Genomic DNA, 25018 nt, shown 5'->3' with positions numbered 1-25018 from the left:
AATAGAGAAACAGCAACATTTGATTTTCTGTGTTCACAAAAATGCTTAAACCACATCAGGGAGTGACTTTTCAGTTCTGGGGAAAACCTTAGAAGCGTATTGTAGTTGCCCTTTAATTCAGTGTACATGTCCTGCACAGTTTTTTTGGATAGTGGTGTTTCTGTATCACAGTAAGCGCACATGAGTTCGCACATGAGTTCGCACATGAGTTCGCACATGAGTTCACTTTATTTATTGTCATTTAAATTCATTTGTAGTAGTGTAGTGTTGACTTAGATAACTTAGCTTCTTCAGTCGTTATTTCAAATCATTTCACAGCATTTGCTAGCTAGCTAATAACATTTGGCTAGCTAGCAGGGTCAGCTAAATAAAAATTCCCCTAGATACAGCCACGTCTCATAGTCATGTCATGAGATTTGTAAATGAAAGAGGAATATAATAATATGAGTCAAATGGAGTTTCCCATTTCACTATTTAGAGTATTTCTGGCGCAGCACTGAAATGCCCTTATCCAGATGGTTGGACAAAGGCATTTATTAACAGACCTGCTAACTTTCTTTGTTTTTTCATTTAAGGTTAGAACCAACATGCAGTACCTACAGCAGGCAGAGAGGCAAAAAACGTTAGTACGCCAGCTCAGGGACAAGCTACACTATTCACAGCCCTGTGTAATGTTCATTGTAATTGCATTGCTGGACTTTCTGAAACATAATGCTTTCACAATGCAAATACATTTACACAAACAGATCCCACAGAGCCCGAGGACAGCAACACAATTAGACCCAACCAAATCATGCCACAAAAAAGGGGCAAGCAATGAAGAACTAACACAATTGTAAATACAACCCATATGCATTTATTTATTTATTTAAGTATTTGCACATAGTTACAACACTGTATATAGACATAATATGACATTTGAAATGTCTTTATTCATTTTGTAATGTTTACTTCTATTGTTTGTTTAATTTTTGCTTTGGTAATGTAAAGATATACACTGCTCAAAAAAATTAAGGGAACACTTAAACAACACAATGTAACTCCAAGTCAATCACACTTCTGTGAAATCAAACTGTCCACTTAGGAAGCAACACTGATTGACAATACATTTCACATGCTGTTGTGCAAATGGAATAGACAACAGGTGGAAATTATAGGCAATTAGCAAGACACCCCCAATAAAGGAGTGGTTCTGCAGGTGGTGACCACAGACCACTTCTCAGTTCCTATGCTTCATGGCTGATGTTTTGGTCATTTTTGAATGCTGGCGGTGCTTTCACTCTAGTGGTAGCATGAGACGGAGTCTACAACCCACACAAGTGGCTCAGGTAGTGCAGCTCATCCAGGATGGGACATCAATGCGAGCTGTGGCAAGAAGGTTTGCTGTGTCTGTCAGCATAGTGTCCAGAGCATGGAGGCGCTACCAGGAGACAGGACAGTACATCAGGAGATGTGGAGGAGGCCGTAGGAGGGCAACAACCCAGCAGCAGGACCGCTACCTCGGCCTTTGTGCAAGGAGGAGCAGGAAGAACACTGCCAGAGCCCTGCAAAACGACCTCCAGCAGGCCACAAATGTGCATGTGTCTGCGCAAACGGTCAGAAACAGACTCCATGAGGATGGTATGAGGGCCCAACATCCACAGGTGGGGGTTGTGCTTACAGCCCAACACCGTGCAGGACGTTTGGCATTTGCCAGAGAACACCAAGATTGGCAAATTCGCCACTGGTGCCCTGTGCTCTTCACAGATGAAAGCAGGTTCACACTGAGCACGTGACAGACGTGACAGAGTCTGAAGACGCCGTGGAGAACGTTCTGCTGCCTGCAACATCCTCCAGCATGACCGGTTTGGCGGTGTGTCAGTCATGGTGTGGGGTGGCATTTCTTTGGGGGGCCGCACAGCCCTCCATGTGCTCGCCAGAGGTAGCCTGACTGCCATTAGGTACCGAGATGAGCTCCTCAGACCCCTTGTGAGACCATATGCTAGTGCGGTTGGCCCTGGGTTCCTCCCAATGAAAGACAATGCTAGACCTCATGTGGCTGGAGTGTGTCAGCAGTTCCTGCAAGAGGAAGGCATTGATGCTATGGACTGTCCCGCCCGTTCCCCAGACCTGAATCCAATTGAGCACATCTGGGACATCATGTCTCGCTCCATCCACCAACGCCACGTTGCACCACAGACTGTCCAGGAGTTGGCGGATGCTTTAGTCCAGGTCTGGGAGGAGATCCCTCAGGAGACCATCTGCCACCTCATCAGGAGCATGCCCAGGCGTTGTAGGGAGGTCATACAGGCACGTGGAGGCCACACACACTACTGAGCCTCATATTGACTTGTTTTAAGAGTATTACATCAAAGTTGGATCAGCCTGTAGTGTGGTTTCCACTTTAATTTTGAGTGTGACTCCAAATCCAGACCTCCTTGAGTTGATAAATTTGATTTCCATGGATAATTTTTGTGTGATTCTGTTGTCAGCACATTCAACTATGTAAAGAAAAAAGTATTTAATAAGAATATTTAATTCATTCAGATCTAGGATGTGTTATTTTAGTGTTCCCTTTATTTTTTTGAGCAGTGTATGTTTCCCATGCCAAAAAAGCCCCTTGAATTGAATCGAATGGAGCGAGAGAGAGAGAGAGAGAGAGACACACACACAGACAGACAGACAGATAGACAGACAGACAGACAGACAGAGTGTGAGGGAGAGAGAAATGAAGAGAGGGGGGGAGAAAAGAGGAAAGCATATGTTGCTGAGAAGAAGGGAGACAGGACAGGAGGAGAAGAAAGTTATGGCTTAGCTCCTACAGACAGGGATTGTTGCACCAAAAATCGTAGTAGTTAACTGTTCCAAGTATTCCCAGTACTAACATCCTGACTGTGTGTTCTATGTTCCAGATACTGGCTGGACCTGGGCCCCAATGACAGACTGACAGCCCGTGCTGCTACTGCGGACCTACACCCAGACCTGGAGGAGTGACCCAATGACGAAACTTCTGACTAAAGTCCACTGACCACTTCACACTAACACCCAGAGGGAGTAGAACATCTAGCTGAGTGAAGCCATGTTGAGAGGAAGAACTGTACTTCTCCTGCTGGTCCTCTGGGCATACCTGTGTTCCCATGGGGACGGACTGCGAGCCCTGAGGAGGACTACAGGGGGGAGGCGGGGTGGCGCAGGGGTGGGGTTGACGCTGATGGGACAGGACGCTAATGGAGTGCCTCTGAGACGCTCCAAACGAGGATGGATGTGGAACCAGTTCTTCCTACTGGAGGAGTACACAGGGATGGATCACCAGTATGTTGGCAAGGTACGGCGTGATGTTAAATGTTTCCGTTGTTTTCTATTTTTGATTTTTTTGTCATTATTGTTCTCTTCTCATTGTCTGAGTTCGACAGGATGAAAGGTGGGGACTTATATTATTATTCTGATATTGAATAAGACATTTCAGTCATAGCCAGCATTCCAGCCATAACACTTATTTTGAAATAGGATACACACCACATATTATCATTCTCAGATGGCCTAAAATGTACTTTGATTGAGATACAATACTTTCACTGGTAAAGCAAACTCCTCCATGTACTTCTCCCTAGATCTGTACCTAGAGGAAACTTCACCCCTGAGCACTGCCTCCTAGGCTGACTCGGATGTTGTGTTGTCTGATGTGTTCAGTGCTAACTGTCAGCTATGTGGTAGCTCGGCCGATGTCCACTCCACTCATATCAAAACATCCTAAGGAGGTAGTGGACTAGTTCCCTACTGCCAAACACACAGGCTTCTTACGGCCATTATTTGTCCAGCAAAATCAAAACACAATGTCGACCTAGATAACATAACGGAGAGTAGGCCTACAGCAAAGTATATCCAATAAGAAATGCTTTACATAGCTAGATGAGAGAGTTGAGGAAGTCGATATCACTCTGTTTGTTTGCAACGTCGTACAACATACTGTAATTGAGAGATTGTGAATGTCAAGCATCCCAGCCAAGGTCAGGACAAGTGACGAGCAGTAAAGAGTTTCTTGTGAGGACTGGGATTTGTCCCAAATGGCAGCCTATTCTCTATATATTACATTACTGCTCGAAAGTAGTGCACTTTACAAGAATAGGGTGCCATTTGGGATGAAACACTGGATGAATAGGGTCTGGTTGCTTTGCATTCCTGTGGTGCAGTCGGTCTCTCCGTCCATCCAGAGAATAGAGCCATCCAAACCCAAATAAGATTCCACAACATAACATCGTCCCCAAGCGAGGCTTGACTTTCAGCTTTGCTTCTAAAACGATTACAGAGCTTGTGAAGGAACGAAGCGGAGGAGGAGGAGAAGAACAAATATGAGAACAAAAAAAGACAGAGAGAAGAATAAAAAAAAGTAAAGAAAATACAAGACGGTTGAGATCAAAAGTCAACCACTGGAGTATAATCAAACCACTTTATCTCCTTTGAGCATTGATTGATGTTTCTGGCTCGTCCTTTAGCGTGTAAATGGCTAATAGACTGTGAGGGTATATGGATTATCAGAACATGGTTAGCACACAGGCAAGTGCACACACACACACACACACACACACACACACACACACACACACACACACACACACACACACACACACACACACACACACACACACATTAAATACGCTACGGCGGGGCCGCGGCCTTAAGAGCCTTTCTACTGAAGATAGACACCATTAAGGTATCAAGCCATTGAGGAGTGTTTCACTTAACCAAGCCTCTCTGAGCGATGTGTGTTATTTCGCAAGTACACACAGATGCCGGGACATTCTCCTCTATACTCTTAGAAATAAGGGTACAGTTAGGGTACAAAATGTACCCTGGGGTACAACAAATATTAAATACACATAATGTACCTTCAGAGGTACACATAATGATCTCACATGGTGCTGTTTGGTACCTTTTTAGGGTATATGTGCAGACAATTTAGTATAATGGTACAATTTTGTACCCAATATTTTTCAAAGGTATGTGGATACCTGCTCTTCAAACATCTCATTCCAAAATCATGGGCATTAATATGGAGTTGTTCCCCCCTTTGCTGCTATAGTAGCCTCCACTCCTGCGGGGACTTGCTTCCATTCAGCCACAACAGCATCGTGAGGTCGGGCACTGATGTTAGGCGAGTAGGCCTGGCTCGCAGTCGGCATTACAAATCATCCCAAAGGTGTTTGATGGGGTTGAGATCAGGGCTCTGTGCAGCCCAGTCAAGTTCTTCCACAACGATCTCGACAAACCAGTTCTGAATGGACCTTGCCATGGAAAACCATTTCATGAAGCTCCCGACAAAGAGTTATTTTGCTGACATTGCTTCCAGAGGCAGTTTGGAACTCGGTAGTGAGTGTTGCAACCGAGGACAGATGATTTTTACATGCTTCAGCACTCAGCGGTCCAATTCTGTGAGCTTGTGTGGCATACAACTTCGCGGATTGAGCCGTTGTTTCTCCTAGACATTTCCACTTCACAAGAACTGCACTTACAGTTGACCGGAATAGCTCTAGCAGGTCTGAAATTTGATGAACTGACTTGTTAGAAAGGTGGCATCCTATGACGGTGCCACGTTGAAAGTCACTGTGCTCTTCAATAAGGCCATTCTACTGCCAATGTTTGACTATGGAGATTGCATAGCTGTGTGCTCGATTTTATATACCTGTCACCAACGGGTGTGGCTGAAATAGATGAATCCACATGTATATATAGTGTAAAATCATCGCACTCTACGGTGAAGTCACATTTCTGTTTTCCAGGGTACAAATGCATTTTGTGTAACCTCTATACCCACCATAAGGTACAATGATTAATTTGTGCCACTTATAAGGAACTAACGGCTTTGTCAAAGTAACCAAATTTCCATCCACAGTTTTAAGTGAATGAAGTCATTCCGTATACAACATTTATCACGTCAGCTGTGATGGAAACAAAACGTGTTGGTAGAATTTGATAAATGCTACAATTTGTTTGTTCGACATGAGATATTTTTGTGTCTGTCAAATGTATTATACGAGAAATGGCAGTGGATACGCCTTTATGTGCAAATATTGATATAATAACAGAATTTCAAAGTAAACTTGGAGTCGATGATATGGTCTGTTGTCCTGCCACTACAACTTTGTAAACTAGTTGTTGTTCCCTACACTCGCAATAGCACCTGCTGACCATGTGTATGTGACCAATACAATTTGATTTAATTTGATTCGAAACAATACAGTTTATTAGGTTACAGATTAAATACGTTATTATGAACTTCACAGAATGGTGAAAGTGCACAGTGAGGAGCTTGATGCTTCTTTTCTCAGCCAAGGGAGTGGGCTCACTCACAATTTTGCCAAAGAACACAGCCATGAATAAAGAATGGTACCAACACATCCTCTGAGAGCAACTTCTCCTAACCATCCAGGAACAGTTTGGTGACGAACAATGCCTTTTCCAGCATGATGGAGCACCTTGCCATAAGGCAAAAGTGATAACTAAGTGGCTCGGGGAACAAAACATCGATATTTTGGGTCCATTGCCAGGAAACTCCCCAGACCTTAATCCCATTGAGAATTTGTGGTCAATCCTCAAGAGTCGGGTGGACAAACAAAAACCCACATATTCTGACAAACTCCAAGCATTGATTATGCAAGAATGGGCTGCCATCAGTCAGGATGTGGCCCAAGTTAATTGACAGAATGCCAGGGCGAATTGCAGAGGTATTGAAAAAGAAGGATCAACACTGCAAATATTGACTCTACATTGTAGAATAATAGTGAAGACATCAAAACTATGAAATAACACATATGGAATCATGTAGTAACCAAAAAGTGTTTATGTTTGAGATTTGAGATTCTTCAAAGTAGCCATCCTTAGCCTTGATGACAGCTTTGCTTTGGAATGCTTTGGAATGCTTTCCAAAAGTCTTGAAGTAGTTCCCACATATACTGCACTTGTTGGCTTCTTTTCCTTCACTCTGCGGTCCAACTCATCCCAAAACATCTCAATTGGGTTGAGGTCGGGTGATTGTGGAGGCCAGGTCATCTGATGGAGTGCTGCATCAGATGACCTGGCCTCCACAATCAAATAGCCCTTACACAGCCTGGAAGTATGTTTTGGGTCATTGTCCTGTTGAAAAACAAATGACAGTCCCACTAAGTTCAAGCCAGATGGGATGGTGTATTGTTGCAGAATACAGTGGTAGCCATGCTGGTTAAGCGTGCCTTGAATTGTAAAGAAATCACTGACATTGTTACCAGCATACACCCCCACACCTTCACACCTCCTCCTCCATGGTTCACGGTGGGAACCATACATGCAGAGATCATCCGTTCACCTACTCTGCATCTCACAAAGACACGACGGTTGGAACCGAAAATCTCAAATCATCAGACCAAAAGAAAGATTTCCACCGATTGAATGTCCATTGCTCGCGTTTCTTTGCCCAAGTAAGTCTCTTTTTCTTATTAGTGTAATTTAGTAGTGATTTCTTTGCAGCAATTCGACCATGAAGGCCTGCTTCATGCAGTCACCTCTGAACAGTTGATGTTGAGATGTGTTTGTTAGTTGAACTCTGTGAAGCATTTATTTGGGCTGCAATTTGTGAGGTTCTGTTAACTCTAATGAACTTATCCTCTGCAGCAGAGGTAACTCTGGTTCTTCCTTTCCTGTGGCGGTCCTCATGAGAGCCAGTTTCATCATAGCGCTTGATGGTTTTTGCGACTGCACTTGAAGAAACTTTCAATGTTCCACATTGACTGACCTTCATACCTTAAAGTAATGATGGACTGTCATTTCTCTTTGCTTCTTTGAGCTGTTTTGCCGTAATATGGACTTGGTCTTTTGCCAGATAGGGCTATCTTCTGTGTACCACCCCTACCTTGTCACAACACAACTGATTGGCTCAAACACATTAAGAATTAAAGAAATTCCCCAAGTTAACTTTTAACAAGGCACACCTATTAATTTAAATGCATTCCAAGTGACTACCTCATGAAGCTGGTTGAGAGAATGGCAAGAGTGTGCAAAGCTGTCATCAAGGCAAAGGGTGGCTACACTGAAGGATCTCTAATGTAAAATATATTTTGATTTGTTTAACACTTTTTTGGTTACTACATGATTCCATATGTGCTATGTCATAGTTCTCATGTCTTCACAATTATTCTACATTGTAGAAAATAGTAAAAATAAAGAAAAATCCTTGAATGAGTAAGTGTGTCCAAACTGTATATATATATACAGTACCAGGTTTTCCAGAACTGTGGGCGCGCTCCACCTCAACCTTCCTATGATCCATCTGTAGCTTTTGGTGACAATAATTCTCACGTTCTCCTCAGACACTTTACAGGTCTCATGTAGAGACTCTGTTATGCTATCCACAGCATTGTCCTTCTCGATAGTCTGTTTTCCCAGTGATCTGTAATAATGAGTCACATACAGTACTGATGTCAACAAGCTTCATTTGTTGTCATCTCACTGCAGTCTATTTCAGGACATCCACCTATCCCTGGGAGAACGGCAAACTGTTATTACGGTCTTGGACCTCTGGTCAGATCGTCCATTCTTTTGTTGAGTCTAAGAGATTTCTCCAAATACTGTTTGACGTTTTTTTCCTTTTGCTTTTTCAATTGCGTGTAGACGTATTTTAAAGATCATGCGCCTGTGATAGCAAAACACTGTACTCTCCATTACTCCAACCTTCTTTAACTTTGGGCAGCATGATGGTAGCAATGTAGGCTAATGCTGGTACTCCACACAATTCCAGCCACCACAGCTTGCAGGAATAAAGGAAACAGCAACAGTCACAAGCTCAGGACTATCTGCAGTCCCAGCCACGAGGGCTAACCGCATTACCGGCTGTGTTCAAACTGTCAAGGAATTCTGGGTAGCATCGCCAAGCAGCAGCTCTTCAGACTTTAGCGGTTGGCAGTATGCCGGGACAGATAGTAGAGGTCCCAGCAACTGAGGCTAACAGCGTCGCGGGATCCAAATTAAACAGGTAGACTGGTAAACAAACACTTTCTCAGAAACTTTCAAAACAACAAACCTGAGCTCTCTCTCGTTCCTCATTGAGCATGCGTTGCACTCTGATGACATATTAGTCTGTGAGGAGGTTTGTGCCAAGTGAATGTCAGCAGGCGTAGTACATCAAGGCCACTCCATCTCTAGTTGAGTGATGTTATGATAGGGTAGGAACCAATGTGTTGGTCAGTGTTTCCCAGGGGACCCTAATCACATTTGAATAGATGTTGCATTTAGACAAATATTTTTGAATAGGCTATCTGATGCAGAACATGCTGTTGCACAAACAACTTGATGATCTACAACACCTCTGGTAGCAACCTGTATTAGAGTTATCGTTTGCTTCTCTGTAGCTAGTGAATTTAGCTAAATTACATTTAGCTAGCTAGTTTGTGATTAGCATTAGCATTATTTTAGGCACATGTCAGCTTCCTTTGACTAACTAACTCACATTTTGCAGAGAGCAACATACACAAACTAATAGTATAATAGAGATATATGTGGATTCATATTTAGACGCAACGTGGAAAGCAGCATCGTTCGTGTCTTGGAGGAATATGTTTAGTGCATGAATTGACAGCATTCTGAGAGAATAAACAGCATGGAGGAACTGTGTGCTACCTGCTTTAGTGAAGGGGCAGGATTTAGTGTGTGTGGCCCGGAAACTGTAAGCAAGTAGCATCGGGAGGCAGTCTGTTTTGTTTGAGCAGTGTAGAGAAGGGTGTTGAGGTGAAATATTGTTCCGCATTTAATCTTTTATTGGATTTTCTTTTAGTCACACTGGTGCTCCCAAAATAAAACTCCAGGTCGCACAGTAACATATTTTGTTGCAGATGCGACCAAATTGGTCACACTTTAGACCACTGAGTGCACTACTTTTTACCATAGCCCTAATGGTCTTTGTGAAAAGTACCGCATTAAATAGGGAATAGGGCGCCATTTGGGATGCAACCATTGGCTGTTGTCTTGGTGTGTGTATGGGCCGGTTGGTTGTTTTTCCTGGAGGAAGAGAAGAGAATCACCGTACACGGAGTCTCATTAGCAGTCGAGCAACATATCGGCCTGAAGAGAGCCTGGGCTGTCACTGGGGAAGAGTTTGTTTGCTTATTTGATTATTTTCCTGCTTTACCAAAGGGCACATTCCTAGTGAAAATGGTTAATGGCCTGTGGTTGAGGAGTATCATCATATCTCATAAAGTATTTACAGACCCTGATAGGCCCCAATGGTTTGCTAGGCCTGGTGGGTATGGTCTCTCCGCGCCTCCCAAGCAAGCAGTTATATATTCTATCTATTTTCTCCTCGCGCTCCCCTTTGCTACACTCCCTTCACTGCCTGGCCCTGTTTACCCCACAGTAATGGGCTGGAAATCGGGGAACATTTAAGGAATAAAGCAAGTGAACAGAGACATAATGCATCAGACTAGGCTGGTTCCTACTCGGCATTCCCAAGTCAATCTAGCTGTGTGTCAGTCAGCGCCTTCCTGAAACGTGTTCCAAATGGCACATTATTCCCTACATAATGCACAGCACCACTTTTTGTACCTGCGCCATGGCAACGCCTTGGTCTCTGGCTGAGCACAAATCAAATTGAAGTTTATTGGTCGCATTCACAGATTTGCTGATGTTATTGCAGGAGCAGCGAAATTATTGTGTTTTTAATAATACACAACAATATGCACATACTCCAAAAAGGTAAAATAAAGAAATTAAGACGTATCAGAACGAACAATATAAGAGTCCGGAATATAAATATATATAGGTATATACAGTACCAGTCAAACGTTTGGACAAATCTACTCATTCAAGGATTTTTCTTTATTTTTTACTGTTTTCTACATTGTAGAATAATAGTGAAGACATCAAAACTATGAAATAACACATATGGAATCATGTTGTAACCATAAAGTATTCAACGAATCAAAATATATTTTCTATTTGAGAATCTTCAATGTAGCCACCCTTTGCCTTGATGACAGCTTTGCACACTCTTGGCATTCTCTCAACCAGCTTCAAGAATTAGTCACCTAGAATGCATTTCAATTAACAGGTGTGCCTTGTTAAAAGTTAATTTGTGGAATTTATTTCCTTTTTAATGCGTTTGAGCCAATCAATTGTGTTGTGACAAGGTAGGGGTGGTGTACAGAAGATTGCCCTATTTGGTATTAGACCAAGTCCATATTAAATAAGCAAAGAGAAACAACATTACATCATTACTTTAAGGCATCCACACTAGCAGTGGACATTAGACGGGTGGAAATTTGTCCTTTGGTCTGATGACTCTTTGTGAGACGCAGAGTAGGTGAAAGGATGATGGGGGAGGAGGTGTGATGGTGTGGGGGTGGGTGCTTTGGTAGTGACACTGTCGGTGATTTAGCATGGCTAACTCAGCATTCTGCAGTGATACGCCATCCCATCTGGTTTGCGCTTTGTGGGACTATCTTTTGTTTTTCAACAAGACAATGACATAGTTTTGATGACTTTACTAATATTCTGCAATGTAGAAAATAGTACAAAAAATCTTGAAAAACCCTTGAATGAGTAGGTAGGTGTCACGCTCTGACCTTTATATCTCTGTTTTCTTTATATTTTGGTTATGTCAGGGTGTGACGAGGGTGGGTATGCTAGTTTTGTATTGCCTATGGGTTTTTTTTATGTCTAGAGGTTTTGTTGGTCTAGGTATTTATATGTCTATGGTGGCCTGATATGGTTCCCAATCAGAGGCAGCTGTTTATCGTCGTCTCTGATTGGGGATTATATTTAGGTGGCCATTTTCCCTTTTGTGTTTGTGGGTTCTTGGTCTATGTTTAGTTGCCTGTCTGCACTATTCATATTAGCGTCACAGTTTGTTTTGTTATATTGTTCAGTGTTTTGTTCTTTAATAAAGAAGAATGTATGCATTCCACGCTGCACCTTGGTCTCCTTGGTACAATGGACATGACAGTAGGTGTGTCCAATCTTTTGACTTGTACTGTGTATATATATATTTTTTTTTACAATTTGTCATTTTTGTTCTAAACCCACTGCCCGCAAGTCGTTGTGACGTCATCAAGTTCACCACCCCCATCCCGACCATTGTTTGGTTGCACCTGTTTATCTGCCTTTTACAGAGCTCGTAAGGTCTCCCAGTCTGCCATGTACGGAGATTAAGTGACCAGTATCCAAACATGAGATGCGTTGACTTGTCGGGTGAATGTAGCAAGCTACCTGGTTTAAATATCAACAGTATATCAACAGTACACTCTAAAAACATGCTGGGTTAAAAACACCCCAGAACTGGGTAAATAGAGGACAGAACACACGTTGGGTTATTTTTGACCCAGCCAGTTGGCGTTGCTTTCAGATAGTTATTTTTGGACACCAATGAGAGTAAATGTCATTCTGTTTTTTTTATTATAAGAAAAAATATTTCACCTTTATTTAACTAGGTAGGCCAGTTGAGAACAAGTTCTCATGTACAACTGCGACCTGGCCAAGATAAAGCAAAGCAGTGCGACACAAACAACATAGAGTTACACTTGGGATAAACAAACGTACAGTCAATAACACAATAGAAAACCTACAGACAGTGTGTGCAAATGTAGTACGATTAGAGAGGTAAGGCAATAAATAGGTCATAGGTCAATTTAGCAATTAAACACTGGGGGGAAAAAATATATGGGGGTGAGGTAGTTGGGTGGGCTATTTACAGATGGGCTGTGTACAGGTGCAATGATCGGTAAGCTGCTCTGACAGCTGATGCTTAAAGTTAGTGAGGGAGAAATAAGCCTCCAACTTCAATGATTTTTGCAATTCGTTCCAGTCATTGGCAACAGAGAACTGGAACGAAAGGCGGCCAAAGGAGGAGTTGGCTTTGGGGATGACCAGTGAAATATACCTGCTGGAGCACATGCTACGGGTGGGTCCTACTATGACGACCAGTGACCTGAGATAAGGCAGTACTTTACTGATCACCAGAGGAATAGAGGAGTAGGAAACGGGTACGGTTAAAGGCTATAAGAACTGGTCGGGGACAAGGAATAAGAGGAGCAGATTTCTGGGCATGGTAAAATAGATTCGGGGCATAATTTACTGACTATGGTAGGTTGTGAGTTTAGTGAAGGTAAACCTAGGTGTTGAGTGACGATGAGAGGTTTTGTTCTCTGGAAGCACTAGTTAAGCCGGTATATCTCTCTAGTCACCCCCAAAACCAATTCTTTCTTTGGCCGCCTCTCTTTCCAGTTCTCTGCTGCCAATGACTGGAACGAGCTACAAAAATCTCTGAAACTGGAAACACTTATCTCCCTCACTAGCTTTAAGCACCAACTGTCAGAGCAGCTCACAGATTACTGCACCTGTACATAGCCCACCTATAATTTAGCCCAAACAACTACCTCTTTCCCAACTGTATTTCATTTATTTATTTATTTTGCTCCTTTGCACCCCATTATTTTTATTTCTACTTTGCACATTCTTCCATTGCAAAACTACCATTCCAGTGTTTTACTTGCTATATTGTATTTACCTTGCCACCATGGCCTTTTTTGCCTTTACTTCCCTTCTCACCTCATTTGCTCACATTGTATATAGACTTGTTTATACTGTATTATTGACTGTATGTTTGTTTTACTCCATGTGTAACTCTGTGTCGTTGTATCTGTCGAACTGCTTTGCTTTATCTTGGCCAGGTCGCAATTGTAAATGAGAACTTGTTCTCAACTTGCCTACCTTGTTAAATAAAGGTAAATTATATAAATAAATAAAAAGCCTGGTGAGGTCTCCGCATGTGTGTGGGGTGGGTCAAAAGAGCTATCTAAGGCATTTTGAGCGGTACTGAGGGCTCTACAGTGAAATAAAACAATAAGAACTAGCGAAGACTGCAGTAGACAAGGCGATGAATGGGCAGAGAGCGTCAATTAGGTATATACAGAACCTTAGTTCGAGGCTTGCGCCGACAGGTACACAAAATGAGGTACCGTGTTATTGAAACAGTCCAGGGAGCATCAGCTGTGTAGCCGAGTGATCATAGGGTCAAAAGAGCAGCAATAGGTGAGTCAGGATGCCATTCGGTAGTCACTACTACACTAGGCGAGCAGGGGACACTGTGTTCAGAAAAGCTAGCGGCCCGGGCCTAAGTAGATGGTTCTTCGGCAACATCGTATCAGAATAGCCTGTTAAGACCACATTGGGCGATCACGTCGGTAGTCCAGTCGTGATGGATCGGCGGGGCTCCGTGTCGACAGTAAATGGTCCAGGCTGGCTGGTGACCGAGAAAAATTAGAAGAACGCTACCCATGGCTAACAAAGATTAGTAGCTAGTTAGCTGGCTAGAGCCTGATGGAAGTTCCAGATATAAGGAATAGAAATAGCAGATCTGTACCACATTGGGTGAGGAGGGTTGCAGGAATGTATATTTAGTTCATAGATAGAAAGTGAGATTAAGATGTATATGAAAAAGACCGGCTATTTACACGGGAAAGACAAACACACACATCCTACTGCTACGCCATCTTGGAGAGCAAAAATGTTCTCTTGTATTGTTAACAAATGTTAAGGTAGATCACTGACACTTTTGTACTTAAAGAGATTCTCCGTTAGTTTGTATAGTTCTGTAGCGCTCACCAACCAAAAGTGGTACACAAAAATTGCTGTTGCAGCATTCTGTGGCATGTCATTTCATTCTCAGCCATTTATTCTGTTACTGCAAGTTATTGCTAGTTTGACCACCAGAGGGCATCTTTGAGAAGCATTTGATCGTATTCCGTATTGGCATAACCAGAGAATTGAACACGTTTTTTTGTAATAACATAGTATATGGCATTGATTTTAAGAAATTTGGCTTAATTCATTTGATTAAATTATGGTGTTTCCATTCAGAGAAATTGTCCGTTTGTAAATTCAGACCGTTTCGTTCTCGTAGAGCAGACTGGACTTTCGGGCCGAGGAGTAGGGTTGATTTAAGCGCTCTGGGCTTACAACGGCAGTCAAGCACCCAAGCTAACGTTGGTTAGCTACTTCCAGACACAAAAGAGACCACTCTGACCATTTTACTTGCCCTAGCAGAGCTGATAAGTCAGTTTTCATGTTATTAACCAGAGTGTTGGTGACTGTAAATGTGCTGCTGGAAACAATTGAACAATTATGCTTTTTATCCAACGTTTGCTGACACCGGCCATTTTAGTGCATTTTTCACCCTGCCAGCTCCTATTAGTTCTATTGAGCACTGTGGCACCAACTCACCTTCCGAACATTCTATTCCCAGCTCATTTTTCAACGTCACAATGCCTGCTCACGTTGTTTTTTTTAGTTAAAATGTAAACAACACAAATAATATTGGAACTCTGCGGTCTTCCCATTGTTTCCTATGGGGGAAATATAGGCATGTCTGTCTATTTTGCCAAATATCTCGCAATGTGTATATTTAGATAATTTTCAAAGCAGGTGTAACCGATGGCTAGTTAGCGGGGTGCGCCCTAATAGCGTTTCAATCGCTGATGTCACTCTCTCTGAGACCTTGAAGTAGTTGTCCGTCTTGCTCTGCAAGGGCTGCTGCTTTTATGGAGCGATGGGAAACAATGCTTCGAGGGGGACTGTTATCTATGTGTGCAGAGGGTCCCTGGTTCAAGCCTAGTTAGGGGCGAGGAGAGGGACAGAGGCAAAACTGTTACACGGGCACCATTTTAATCAGAAGAATCTCCTCTTTGTAATTATGTAAGTCTGGGCAGCAATTAGTGTATTAAGTAAAGGTTGAATTGTACAGCTATTAGCACCCCTCCCCAACTTGCAACAAGTTGCTGTTCCCATCTCATTCCTTTCCCTCTTCCACGCATCATCATTCTGCTCCTGAGTGGCTCGCTTGTGGAAGTGCTGGCAGGATATGGCAGCATCTTCGGTTGTGCGTCAAGAATTCTGCATACAGTAGCACGTTTGTATGAAGGTGTGGTTATTCGCAGAAATTGTTATATGCTATGGAGGTACATTTGTCTTTTTGTCGAGAGCAAAACCTTTTTTTTTTTTTTTTTTCAATTGTAAATAAAGCAACTTTTTTCCAACACAAAGGAAGTCAAAGCGGACACCTACGAAGATGGCATCTCAGGTAAGCAGCACTGGGCTGTAATATCCTAAAAATCTGCTGCTTTAGATCTCAGTTATTGTTTTCATATCTATAAAAAATAAGCTGTTTTCTTTACTTTCAGAGAGCGAGCTGACCAAGAGGTCGAAAATGTAGATATTGCCAGATGTTCACTGTCCGAGGAACAGGCCGTGGAAGCTTTATTGCTGGCAAAAGTGTCCATAACCAGAGGTAATTAAACTGTTCTGTGTTCTTTTTCTCCGTCTCTGCCTGTCTTGTGGTACATGGAACCTGTCTCACATGCATTAATTAAAAAACCCTTAAGATGTCAGCTGCTAATTTTCAGATTTACACCACATAAACACAGCCATTTTCACTGAACTATAATTTTCCCTGGTGGTTCGCCTTGCTATAACCAAGTGGTGAGACACATAGCCCTCTATATGTAAATGTTTCCGGCACACTCCGATTTGTCTGCATCACATACTGTATCTTCTATTGACATTATCTTCTATTGTTTGTCCTCATGTGTCTGTTTTTCAGCATAAAGTACTCTGTAGCCAATTAGTGTGGACACCAGGTGAAACCACACACACACAATAACAGTCTCTCTTATTCACTTCATCCCCTCTCCCCCTTCTCCCTAAATCCTCTAGGTTATATCAGCTGTTTTGGTGAACCCCTTCTGCATCTGAACTGGCTGACACAGAGGGCACAGCATGATCATAAGTGAGATGTCACTTGGTCAGGTCAACAGGAAGTATTATTATAGAGATGTTTTACATTGGAATACACACATCGATGTAGTAGTCCCGGAGTTAATGATCCAAGGTCAGTTTTGCATTTCACCTCCTGATTTAAGATGGGGGGAAAAACAAGGCTTAATCATGCTCTCTCTCTATCTATTTGTCACTCGTCTGCAGGTATGTGTTGATGTGAGAGGAAGCCAGTCCTATCATCGCCACCTCATCCGCTCTTAAGATAACCTTCGGGCCAACTTGGGGGCTCAAGGCTGGTTAGGAGACACCGCAATTGTGATGAACTGAGAGAATATTAGGGTAGCACTGTAATTCATGAATGCTGTCTACCGCTGTTCTTACCTCTTTCCCATTCTGTCTTCTACACCTCTCTCCACCTCGTTTTTCTTCCTCGTTTTATAATGCACACATATGTGCATTGAAGTACAGATTCAACTTGTATTTATAATATTACAATTATAATAATTATAATGCATTTATGTATTTGTAACACCTGGATAATGAATTTCTTTCAATAAAGCGTTTCACATTCTTCACTGGTTGAAATTAAGTACCTCATTGAAATAATATCCTTTGTCCTCAGATTAATGCAGATGAAGGGAGTTAGATATGCATAGTTTTTTTTTGTATATATGAATTACAAATCAATCATGTTTCTAGTCTATTGCATAGTTACAATGTGTAATCATTGATGTCCCAGTAGCAGGAGTGGTAAACATTGTTGACGTGTATAGTTGTAATACATACATGCAGACACAGCATCATTCAAATAATGGAGTTTGATATGACTGAAAAAAAATGTCTTAGAGAACCGCACCTTTATTTGCCTTGGAAGAGTACATGATCAGTGAATATATTCAATGTACAGGCTACAATGTTGGAATCACATGTATGGTAATAACTACAGAACATATAGGACTTGCATCCTTGGCGCAATAAAGTTATTACAATGGGGCAAAAAAGTATTTAGTCAGCCACCAATTTTTAAGTGCTCCGACTTAAAAAGATGAGAGAGGCCTGTAATATTCATCAAAGGTACACTTCAACTGTGACAGACAAAATTAGGGAATAAAATCCTGAAAATCACATTGTAGGATTTTTAATGAATTTATTTGCAAATTATGGTGGAAAATAAGTATTTGGTCACCTACAAACAAGCAAGATTTCTGGCTCTCACAGACCTGTAACTTCTTCATTAAGAAGCTCCTCTGTCCTCCACTCGTTACCTGTATTAATGGCACCTGTTTGAACTTGTTATCAGTATAAAAGACACCTGTCCACAACCTCAAACAGTCACACTCCAAACTCCACTATGGCCAAGACCAAAGAGCTGTCAAAGGACACCAGAAACAAAATTGTAGACCTGCACCAGGCTGGGAAGACTGAATCTGCAATAGGTAAGCAGCTTGGTTTGAAGAAATCAACTGTGGGAGCAATTATTAGGAAATGGATGACATACAAGACCACTGATAATCTCCCTCGATCTGGGGCTCCACGCAAGATCTCACCCCGTGGGGTCAAAATGATCACAAGAACGGTAAGCAAAAATCTCAGAACCACACGGGGGGACCTAGTGAATGACGTGCAGAGAGCTGGGACCAAAGTAGCAAAGCCTACCATCAGTAACACACTACGCCGCCAGGGACTCAAATCCTGCAGTGCCAGACGTCCCCCTGCTTAAGCCAGTACATGTCCAGGCCCATCTGAAGTTTGCTAGAGAGCATTTGGATGATCCAGAAGAAGATTGGGAGAATGTCATATGGTCAGATGAAACCAAAATATAACTTTTTGGTAAAAACTCAACTCAACGTGTTTGGAGAACAAAGAATGCTGATAACAAAGAACACCAAAGAACATACTGTGAAGCATGGGGGTGGAAACATGCTTTGGGGCTGTTTTTCTGCAACAGGACCAGGACGACTGATCCGTGTAAAGGAAAGAATGAATGGGGCCATGTTTCGTGAGATTTTGAGTGAAAACCTCCTTCCATCAGCAAGGGCATTGAAGATGAAACGTGGCTGGGTCTTTCAGCATGACAATAATCCCAAACACACAATGATCCCAAACACCCGTGCAATGAAGGAGTGGCTTCGTAAGATGCATTTCAAGGTCCTGGAGTGGCCTAGGCAGTCTCCAGATCTCAACCCCATAGAAAATCTTTGGAGGGAGTTGAAAGTCCGTGTTGCCCAGCAACAGCCACAAAACATCACTGCTCTAGAGGAGATCTGCATGGAGGAATGGGCCAAAATACCAGCAACAGTGTGTGAAAACCTTGTGAAGACTTACAGAAAACATTTGACCACTGTCATTGCCAACAAAGGGTATATAACAAAGTATTGAGATAAACTTTTGTTATTGACCAAATACTTATTTTCCACCATCATTTGCAAATAAATTATTTAAAAATCCTACAATGTGATTTTCTGGATTTATTTCTTCTAATTTTGTCTGTCATAGTTGAAGTGTACCTATGATGAAAATTACAGGCCTCTCTCATCTTTTTAAGTGGGAGAACTTGCACAATTTGTGGCTGACTAAATACTTTTTTTGCCCCACTGTATATTCTACTCTATCCATAGGCTTTGTTAATGCCATTTAGACTTGAAGTTGATACAACTATGATAGCTGAGGTTCATAGATAGGTTCTAAACTAATATTCATACCAAACGTTTTAGGGACCATGCACAGATCGGCTACATACCGTAGATAGCTACACATCCATATGCATACAGTTATTTTTATCCTCCACTACACAATCAACAAGTAAATAGTTAGCTAGCTATGTTACTGGAGCTGCATCGCAAGGCAAGCTTACACAATTGTACATTCAATTTGCAGTAAATGCTTTAGCTAGCTAGATTCTTTACATCCACTGTTTCACAAGACGACAGCCTGGTTTGCTGCTTTTCTCAGGAGTCCCTAAAACATTAAACCACACGAATTACAAATTCATTGTCCTAACACTAGCTAGCTGGCTAATGTTAGCTAGTCAACTTGCTAAATAGCGATTTTCGTAAATTAACTTTATGACAAAAGAATATGCACAAATGTTTGTCTTTACATTAACTAACATATTCCTCTCAATTGTAAATGTTTTGCTTGACTCGTTATGACGTTATAACAACTTACATCTGGTTCCACCATAATGTTTTGTCAGCCATCTTTGTTGAAGCACGGCACAAGGCAAGGGTGGCTCGCGCCAAAATTCTTCATTGGAACCACTCGATATGATTGGTCATAAAAAACCTTGGGACCCAAATGCATAATGAGTGCTCTATGTGGTAATCTGGAGCAATGAAGCCATGACACTGGGTACCTCTAAGTCCCGCGGTGCAAGTTCACATCTTCTAAAGTAGGAACCACTGTACGTGCAGATATGTGCACCACGTCATTGTTCTCTCATGCTCTGCTGTGGGTGCATGATGTCGCTTTCAAACAAGGGATTTCGTCGCTAACTGAGGTACTACAGTAATTCTACTCATAGATTATGCATGTGTAACAGTCTAATTTTAGTCCGTCCCTTCGCCGGGCTCGAACCAGGGACCCTCTGCACACATCAACTACTGACACCCACGAAGCATCGTTACCCATCGCACCACAAAAGCCGCGGCCCTTGCAGAGCAAGGGGAACCACTACTTCAAGTCTCAGAGCGAGTGACGTCGCCGATTGAAACACTATTAGCGCGCACCACCGCTAACTAGCTAGCCATTTCACATCGGTTACACATGTATGAACTACACATTGACACATCCAGCCCAAATTGGAATGTTTATAAAAATACTTAGTAGTTGTCAGTATTCTGGAGCATGTCTTAAATGAGGCTTACACAAGTTGAGTTGCTCAAGTGCCCATGTGTATCCCAATGATGAAATAGTTACCACTTTGTTATGTTATTTAAATAATCATGTTATTAATTGTATAAGTCCATATTTGCCCTAGTCCACTGCATATGGGATAGTGTGCCATTTGGGACACACTCAGACTATTTGGCGGTAGACTGTAGGGCTAAAAGGGTAACTGGCTGGTTGACCTAAGGGCCTCGTCTTAAACCATACATATTGTATACCCTATAGCTCTGTGATACTCAAATGGCAGCTAAATATGTCTGGACCACCATGCCATTTTCTTTGCTAATGATATACTTTCATATAAAATAAAAACATCTACAATATTCATGCTCCTAATATGCAGAATTAAGGTATGTATTGATTAATGTATTGATTATTATTATTATTATTACACTTAAAATGTTAGGATTTATGGATCTTGCGCAGTTGGTTAATGTTGCCTTTCAAAACTACTGTCTCATGACCTCTTTATTGTGTGTAATAAAATGGAATAATTCTTAATCTAATAGAGTATGGGTGACCTACAGAACAGAAACTCGCTCCACAAAATACCAAAGCTCTCCTGTAGCACTAGTACTGGAGCATCTTCCTTGTTTGCTTCCTAAATTACACACTAAAGAAGTTCACTAAATAGGGAATAGGATGCCATTTAGGACACATTCCTCCTTTGCTTTATTTCATTATGATTTGATATCATGGTGGACGGAGGAGAAAGGGCTCTGCATCAATGTGTGGAGGAATCCTGGTGGCCATGATCAATGCTTTCTTCCCCCTGGTGAGTCTTTTATTGAATTTTCAAGATAAATTCATCAGGAGCCATTGTGGATCCACGTCTGGCTGACAGATTGATTTTCGGGAGAGGTTTTTCTCCTAATTTGAGTAGCAGGGACCCGGGTGGGCGGCTGTAAATTCACTTCTACCATAGAAAGGGGTAGGGTGGGTGACTAGAAAAGGAGGGAGACGGAGGGATCACAAACCTTAGTGCAGTAAGCAGGAGAGGAGAGCAGGGGTTCGATACACTGAGCTGGCTGCGTAATATCCTTCAGGGGAATGAAGGAATGATGCTGAACCCCTCAAAACCAAAAGAGCAGACCCCGAGCGCTCACTCTGTCCATGCAAACAAGATTGGACGGAATATGTCACACTGTCTGTCTATCGGTGGCAGGTAGCCTAGCGGTTAAGAGCGTTGTGCCAGTAATCAAAAGGTTGCTGGTCTGAATCCCCAAGCGGACTATGTGAAAAATCTGTTGATGTGACCTTAAGCAAGGCACTTAACCCTAATTGCTCCTTTAAGTTGCTCTGGATGTGTGTCTGCTAAATTACTTAAATGTATCTCATTGGGAGAGGAACAAGAAGATAACCAGTCAGTTGCACAACTGAATGCATTCAACTGAAATGTGCCTTCTACCTTTTATGCCAACTCCTCTGAATCAGAGAGGTGGTGGGGGCTGCCTTAATCAACGTACACAAAGTTGTTGTTGGGGGTTAACTGCCTTGCTCAAGGACGAAAACACAGACTTTTCACCTCACCAGCTCAGGGATCTGAACCACCAACCTTCTGGTTACTGGCCCAACACACTTAACCACTCAGCTACCTGCCACACCAGGGGGGGAGGTACATGGTCAGCACAACATAACCACAAATATAGACAGTCAGTAGCTAGCTTCTCCCAACTTGGTTAGATAGGTGGAAAACACAACGATCATATCTTTCAGTGTTTACAACAAACACAGAAATGTTAAAGATGCTAAACTTAAAAGGCAGCCATTTTGCTTCCACAGCTTTGTTTTCACACAGAACACAATGAATTAGTTATATAAAGCCTTCCAGCACCTGAAATAAAAAGCCATTCATATTTTAGAGAGAGAGGGAGTAGGGTGCATACTGTCTTCGTCCCAAATGGTGCCCTATTTCTTATGTAGTGCAATACTTTCGACCAGGGCCCACAGACCCATAGGGCTCTGGTCAAAAGTAGTGCACTGCATAGGGAATGGGGTGCAATTTGGGACACATTCATACTGTTGCAGTGCTCATCCACCTGATTGAATTTACTGACTGCACAATCTAACATACTCCATCTGTCCAGCACCAGAAGCTAGCAAGTCACACACCACATTGTGTGACCGGATTCAGGATCGTAGGCTTTTGATGCTATTTCCTACTTCAAAGTAGGGCTTTTTGAAAAAAAAATATTGTGTTCTTTAACATAAGAACTTTCATATGCCTTAATTACAAGCTGGTCTGGGGTCCGTAAATATGAATAAATGAGCTATGTAGGAAGAAAGGAAGGGTCCATGATTGGCTGAGATAATTGAGGGGCATAATAGAGACTACACTCTAAAAATAAGAGGTTCCTGGAGTATCCTTTAGGGGTTCTTCAAATTGAAACTGTAGAAGAACCCCTATAAGTTCTTCAAAGAACCCATTAAAAGGGTTTTTCAAAGAACCCCTTTTAAAGGATCCTCAAAGAACCTTTGAAGAACATTTTGGGGTTAATTTTTTAACTACCCCCCCTCCCCTATTATTTTTTTAATTATTAATAATAATAAGGATAACAATAACACAATATTGTAAATGTCAGTGTTTATTATTTTCAGTGTCAAAGCAGGGGAAAAAAAGTCTAAATATGAGGTAAACTCCCAGCAGAGCCCCAAGTCCAACTGGTATATCCTCTGGTATGTTAATGTTGATGTTCTCCATATCCATAGCAATGATTTTGCAGTGCATAGGGATCGAACAGGTTTCCTGTTATATTCATCAGAGGTGTAGGGAGGGTCTGTGAATCCAATAAATAGTAATTATACAGATGTTTAACAAACATGCACACAACAGTATTCATACCTTGTTTTTTTTGTAAATGGGGAAAAAAACGTTTTTTATAATGGTGTTCATACACATACCTTGTCCATAATGTAGAGGCCTATGGGATTTTCATTGAAGAGGTACATGTGATCTGCATAACAAACCAATACCAATTGGCAATCCTTTGTATGCCTCCTCGTCTGTATACGTGTAGAGACGGACACAAAAATGAGCATATCAGTCATCTGCACCCAATACAGCTAGCCTTCAACATATTCTTATAAGGGATCTCGTCATCCTCTTCTGAGGAGGAGAAGCGAGAAGTATCGGAAGACCAAAACACAGTGTGGTAAGTGTCCATAATGTTTATTTTAAAACATAAACTGAACACTATGAAATACAAATACACTCGCATTAACGGGACGCTCAGACCTTGAGAAAACAGATTCTCTGGTGTAATGAAACCAATATTTAATTCTTTGGCCTGAATGCCAAGCATCATGTCTGGAGGAAACCTGGCAACTTTCCTACGGTGAAGAATGGTGTTGGCAGCATCATACTGTAGGAATGTTTTTCAGCATCAGGGACTGGGAGACTAGTCAGGATCAAGGGAAAGATGAACGGAGCAAAGTACAGAGAGATGCTTGATGATAACCTGCTCCAGAGCACTCAGGACCTCAGACTGGGGCAAAGGTTCACCTTCCAACAGGACAACGACACTAAGCACACAGCCAAGACATCACAGGAGTGACTTCGGGACAAGTCTCTGAATGTCCTTGAGTGGTCCAGCCAGACTTAAACCCGATCGAACATCTCTGGAGAGACCAGAAAATAGCTGTACAGTAACAACCCCATATAACCTGACAGAGCTTGAGAGGATCTGCAAATGTTTATGTAAATGTGATATTTCAGTAGATTCAGTAGAAAAATTGAATCCATTTTAGAATAAGGCTGTAATGTAACAAAATGTGAAAAAAGTCAGGGGGTCTGAATACTTTCTGAATGCACTAAAATATAAATAATAAAGGAGGGGGAACAGCAGGAGGAAAGAGAGGAAGGACAAGTGCTGTGTCCCAAGAAGTACACTATTGGCTATACCATATAGTGCACTACTTTTGACCAGATATCTATGGGCCCTGGAAGTGCACTGTATAGGGAATACAGTGCAATTCAGGACGCAGACAAGATTTTGATGAGTTCCCAGACATGAATATGTTGAGGAGATTTTGTGGCTGAATTAAAATGTCAGAGCAAGCTAAGCTGTTGTTCATGCAGACAGAAACAGGCCACATCAGGAGAGCGAGCAAATAGTGGAGTAGAGAGGAGATTGATAGGAGAGGAGATGATTGAAGAAAAGAAGAAGTGAAAATATGTCATATTTCTACAGCATGTTAGAGAAATCTGATCTTCTCGGAGTTAGTAAGAACAGACATAGGACACACTGGTCACACTCAACCTGATTACATTTCTATGAAACTATAATTATTTCTGCAAATGGCATAGGAAATTGGGGACAACACAAATGTCTTAAATCAAACATCTAAAGGGTCATTTTAG

At 41.9% G+C, this 25018-nt stretch overlaps 1 protein-coding gene across 1 annotated transcript in view; it reads left to right on the top strand.

Annotated features, from left to right (window-relative positions):
* The window catches only part of LOC110490014 (cadherin-6), an 87856-nt gene that overhangs the window by 42161 nt on the left and 20677 nt on the right, over nt 1-25018 (top strand). Inside the window, exon 2 of the mRNA XM_021563091.3 lies at nt 2892-3304. Coding sequence (XP_021418766.1) covers nt 3059-3304 — 246 coding nt within the window. The 5' untranslated portion in view covers nt 2892-3058. The remainder of the gene's footprint in view (nt 1-2891; nt 3305-25018) is intronic.

Source organism: Oncorhynchus mykiss, chromosome 15 (genome assembly GCF_057628025.1).
Source record: "Oncorhynchus mykiss isolate SJ-2025 chromosome 15, ASM5762802v1, whole genome shotgun sequence".
In the NCBI taxonomy this organism is placed as follows: domain Eukaryota; kingdom Metazoa; phylum Chordata; class Actinopteri; order Salmoniformes; family Salmonidae; genus Oncorhynchus; species Oncorhynchus mykiss.
The sequence above is the reverse complement of the archived record's forward strand: the minus strand, read 5'-3'. Positions and strand labels throughout refer to the sequence as shown.